The 5,247-nt window shown below is 37.0% G+C and overlaps 1 protein-coding gene across 1 annotated transcript; it reads left to right on the top strand.

Annotated features, from left to right (window-relative positions):
• The first annotated feature begins 307 nt into the window (after nucleotides 1–307).
• Nucleotides 308–4,352, top strand: LOC146909345 (inosine-5'-monophosphate dehydrogenase-like). Its single transcript, XM_085727445.1, has 4 exons — nucleotides 308–1,376; nucleotides 2,063–2,242; nucleotides 2,637–2,894; nucleotides 4,055–4,352. The coding sequence occupies exons 1-4, from the start codon at nucleotides 378–380 to the stop codon at nucleotides 4,124–4,126; spliced, it is 1,509 nt and encodes a 502-aa protein (XP_085583571.1). The 5' UTR covers nucleotides 308–377; the 3' UTR covers nucleotides 4,127–4,352.
• The last annotated feature ends 895 nt before the right edge of the window (nucleotides 4,353–5,247 follow it).

A 5,247-nucleotide genomic window follows, 5' to 3' on the forward strand; every position in this document is an offset into this window, starting at 1 on the left:
GAATGGTCAGTGAGAAGAGAAAGTGTGACAAGTTGGTTGTACTTGTACTAGATGAATTCAAAATTTTATCCATACAATTCCATAGCAGTAAAAATAATCAACTCCAAATCCAGTAGATTAGAGAAGGAGCCGTGATACACAACAGAACAAGAGACAGTGACATGAACTGAACATGATGATGACTTGGATTCCATTTCCATGCATTGAGTCACCAAAATGATTAAAATAAGTTATCGAAAATTACAATATTCTAAAAATCCAACGGCTCAAAATCCACTACAAACACATTTCAACACTGCATTACATTACGCTAACTGTTATAGCCGCCACCGTAGTTGAAAAACCTACTTCACTCTCTCTTCTCTCCGACAACCACTATGGATTTCACTCCTCCGCCAATCGAAGACGGTTACGCGGCGGAGAAGCTTTTCAACACCGGTTTCTCTTACACCTACGATGACCTCATCTTCCTCCCTCACTACATCGACTTCGCCGCTGATGAAGTCGACCTCTCCTCCCGTCTCAGTCGTAACATCCCCCTTTCAACTCCCTTCGTCGCTTCTCCTATGGACACTGTCTCCGAATCCTCTATGGCTTCTGCCATGGCCGCACTTGGTGGAATCGCTGTTATTCATCCTAACAACACTCCTTCACGTCAGGCTGCTATCGTCCGGACCGCTAAGTCCCGCCGTGTGCCCATCCTCTCTGAACCGGTTTTCTTCTCTCCTTCTGCAGTAATTGATTCTGAAGACGATTTCGCTGATTCACCTTTTATTTTAGTAACAGAATCTGGTAATTCTACTGGAAAATTTCTCGGTTTTGTTTCGAAGACCAATTGGTCCAATCGAAATGACAAGGGCGTGAGAGTTTCCGATTATATGGAGGCTCCACCGGGTTCTCTACCGTGGAACTCTGACCTTGCGAAGATTGAAGAGGAAATGAAGAAGAGAAATGGAAATGTTGTTGCTTTGGTGAAGGATGAAGAGGTGGTGGATTTGGTGACAAAAGAGGAGGTTGAGAGGGTGAGAGGCTATCCGAAGTTGGTGACCGGAGGATCGGTTGGAGCGGATGGAGAGTGGATGGTGGGGGCGGCGATTGGGACGAGGGAACAAGATAAGGAGAGGTTAGAGCATTTGGTGAAAGCTGGTGTGAATGCTGTGGTTTTGGATAGTTCACAAGGGAATTCTATTTATCAATTGGAGATGATTAAACATGTGAAGAAGGTTTATCCTGAGTTAGATGTTATTGGTGGGAATGTCGTGACTATGTATCAAGCTGAGAATTTGATTCAAGCTGGTGTTGATGGGTTGAGAGTTGGTATGGGGTCTGGTTCTATTTGTACTACTCAGGAAGTTTGCGCCGTTGGGCGTGGTCAGGTATATAGTCTTGTCTTTGTTGTCTTTTAAGATCAAAGTTTGAACAGTTTGTTGCATCTGGCTTTGGATTGTTGTTGTAGGTGTGTGTTTTCAATTGATAAAGCCTTGATTGTGACCATATTTGGTTAAACAACTTACATGAGAACTTATCATATAAGTTCTTATGTATCACACAAAGTTAACATAACCCAGTTATGCATGCATATGTTTGGTTCAAATTGACATGCAACTTAGATGTCATATGTTGTTTTCATAAGTTGTCCCAAATAAGCTCCCAAAAGTTGATGCCAGTAGATAAGATAAAATAAGCCAGTCCAAACAAACCGTACGTGTTGTTTTGAGCTTTCACTAAACTATTACTGTGGCTACAATGTGCTTGTGACTGCATATAGAAATATTTTATATAATGTTCAATTCTTACCAATGATCCTTTGTTGCTACAATAAGCCGTGGGGCTTGTGTGGCATACCCTGACCTGGAGTGGAGCAATCTCTTCTTTCTATAACCATTCTCAAGAAAGTATTAAAAATAAAAGGGTCAGAGATGAACCTTTAGATAGTGATGATTTTCTCACTTGTATAACACAAACTTTTGAAGTTATTACTTTTAACATTTCATGTTCTTGCTAACGAATTCCAGATATTGCTCAAGGCCCTGATTCTTAATATCGAGTCTGTGGTTGACAGGGAACTGCTGTTTACAAGGTCTCATCCATTGCTTATAAAAGTGGAGTTCCTGTCATTGCTGATGGTGGCATCTCAAACTCTGGTCATATCGTAAAAGCTTTATCGTTGGGAGCATCGACTGTTATGATGGGAAGCTTCTTAGCTGGTAGTCTCGAGGCTCCCGGGGCTTATGTATATCAGGTACCAACCCCTGATGAAAACTTGTGAATTGTGGTATCCTTTTCGTAAGATTTGAAGCTTGTGCTGTGTGTGGATGAAAGTGTTGTACTGAAAACCTTTTTAAAAATAGTGAACTGTAGAAAAAGATTGTGTATCTTGATGCGTGTGGTTGGCGTGTTAGTCTTTTGAATGTGAAAAGTATTTCGGTTAGAAATTGATGCTAATGAAAAGATGATTAAATTCTTACTGACGTGTTGTTTTTATTTGGTGTGTATATGGAAACAACTATACTATAATAACATTTTTACATTTCTTACTCTTTCTTTGGTGTTTTCCTTGTTTCCTGTCATTTAGTTTCGTATATACACTTGTAACATGCATAGCTGCTTTTTTGCTTTTTTTTTTTTTGCTCCAGAATGGCCAACGTGTCAAAAAGTATAGAGGAATGGGTTCCCTTGAAGCTATGACTCAAGGCAGTGATCAAAGGTACCTCGGTGATACAGCAAAGCTTAAAATTGCCCAAGGGGTTGTTGGAGCCGTTAAAGACAAGGGTTCTGTGTTGAAGTTCATTCCATATACCATGCAAGCAGTAAGGCAAGGTTTTCAAGATATTGGTGCCAACTCTCTGCAGTCTGCACATGACCTTCTTAGATCCAGGGTGTTAAGGCTAGAGGTATGGTTGACTGAGTATTCTTATTTCTTGCTCTGGTTATTTGCATAATCCGTTATTGTAGCTGTTTCATTTACGCAATCAAAATGGTTGATGTTTTTTGTTGACTAACTGCCTAATCTTCTATTTAACTCATGCACATAGCATTTTTCACTGGCTTTTGTATCCATAAGTATTGCCCGTGGAAAAGTTAGGATAACAGTAATAGGATAAAGTAACTCTAAAATTAATTATAAAAGCTCTGTGTTGTGTGCCATTTCATCCATTTCATTCTTTAAACAAGAAAACATGAAAAAGGTAAAATATAAGAGAAATTGCACTCACCTCCCATGAGAATAGTGAGACATACACCTCTTATATTTTGTAAAAGACACTGACCTGTCATCAATTACACTCACCTCCTATCTATTTTGTAAAAAAGACAAATATTGTGGGGTGTGTGTCATTTGAACATGCTTTAGGGAGGTTAGTGCAATTTCTCCAATAAATAAAAGTGGTGAGTGTGTTTGTTTATTTAAAAATAAAAGTGATGTTCGTTGTCATTTAAGCATAACCGAGGGTAGTGCTATTTTTCATAAAATATATTAAAGTTATATGTGAATTGATTTGTAACAAGATTTCTAATTCTTTCCACCGGAAAGGATTAAATCAATAGAAGTAAAGACTAAAAAAAAAAAAAATTCTAATTAGTTGGGTTCTGTAAACATCTTGAATTGAAAATCAAAAGAGGAGAACGTACTGTAATGTAATTGTCGATGGTCCAAGGGGATTTTCGTCTTCATCTGACCGTGTAATTTGCTAGAAGCCATAAGTGTTTTGTGTGAATACAACTGTGCTTGAGATTTCATATAAACTCCCCAGATTGGTATGCAAAAGATCATTAACATCAAATTGGTCCTCAAATGATTATCTTTTGTTTTTTTTCGAACAATAGCAGTTTGGTTCCACTATCAATAATTTTTTGTAGTAAAAAATGTCATTTAAGAACCAATTTGGTCTCTCATAATCTTTTGAAGATAATGGATTCTGTAAATATCTTTCATCCACCATAATGTAATGTGTTACTCAATTACGTTATCTGCTTTTGAAGACAATGGATTCTCTAAACATCTTTCCTCCACCATAATGTATTGTTACTCAATTACGTTATCTGCTTTGTCCAGGTTCGTACTGGAGCAGCACAGGTTGAAGGAGGAATTCATGGACTGGTTTCATATGAAAAGAAATACTTTTGAAGGATGAAACCAATAAATAATGAGCTGTGTAGAAGTTGTTGCAATTATTATAAAAGAGAGCACTTCTATTGGAGCTCTTCTAAGTTTTGGGGAACTGTAGTTTATAATAGAACATGGTGGAAATAGATTCCCCAAAGTTCTGAATTAAGACCCATTGTAATTCCGTTAGAATATAAACTTGGGTGTTTTTTGTTCTCTCTAAATTCTATCCATTAGATTTTGGTTCTTTTAGATTTATCCAAGACCTTACTATTTTTTTTACTTAATTTGCAAGGACTGAAATTATTTCAGATAAATTTTAAGAAATTATACTAATGGTTTTATTGCAACCAAAATTGATCTGTTTTTTTTTTTTTTTTTACAAGAAAGTTGAGTATGGTAAACACAACAAAAATATATTTTTCCCCCATAGTATAACCAGGTTAATGCAAGTTATCATGTTATGTTTAAAGCCAACACAACAATTGAGCGTTTTCTCACTATGTCTAAAGCCAACACAACAATCGAGTGTTTTCTCACCATGTTGAAAGCCAACACAACCATGACCTTTTATAGAGATATGTTATTTGAACATCAAAATACAAACACTTCTGTATATTGTCTATATGTTTATAGCTCTTGCTTTCTCTTGCTTTTTATGTTCTACAACTAACTTGCGTGCATTTCATAAATGCAGACAAAAATCCAAAGACACCGTATTTGACATCAAAGTATACACTCCATTTTTAAAAGGGTTTGTTAATTTACAGCTAGAAGGTCTCATTCAGATTTAAACAAGAATTGCAACAATGGATGAAAACACTCTTTCGAAAGTCGGATTTTTTTTCTTCGTTCTGGTAGGTTTCGAGGCAGCTATTCAGGCACTTCATAAATTTTGTCCATAAACTCAGACCAGTTACCCATGCTTAATAGACGACTAGCAAACAGTTTGACTTCAAAAGCTTCAAACCCTAAACTAACGAGACCAATGTACACAACACAGTTTGTTCATCAGTTCCTATGAATATGACTGGATTCTTTGTTGTTGCAACACTGCACATACAACACTAACGAGACCAATGTACCCAACACAGATGTAAACAAAAGTATCTACAAAATACATTTTAACACATCAATAGGTA

This window comes from Medicago sativa, chromosome 7 (assembly GCF_051527215.1).
Source record: "Medicago sativa cultivar Bolivia chromosome 7, Bolivia_mono, whole genome shotgun sequence".
NCBI classification, from domain to species: domain Eukaryota; kingdom Viridiplantae; phylum Streptophyta; class Magnoliopsida; order Fabales; family Fabaceae; genus Medicago; species Medicago sativa.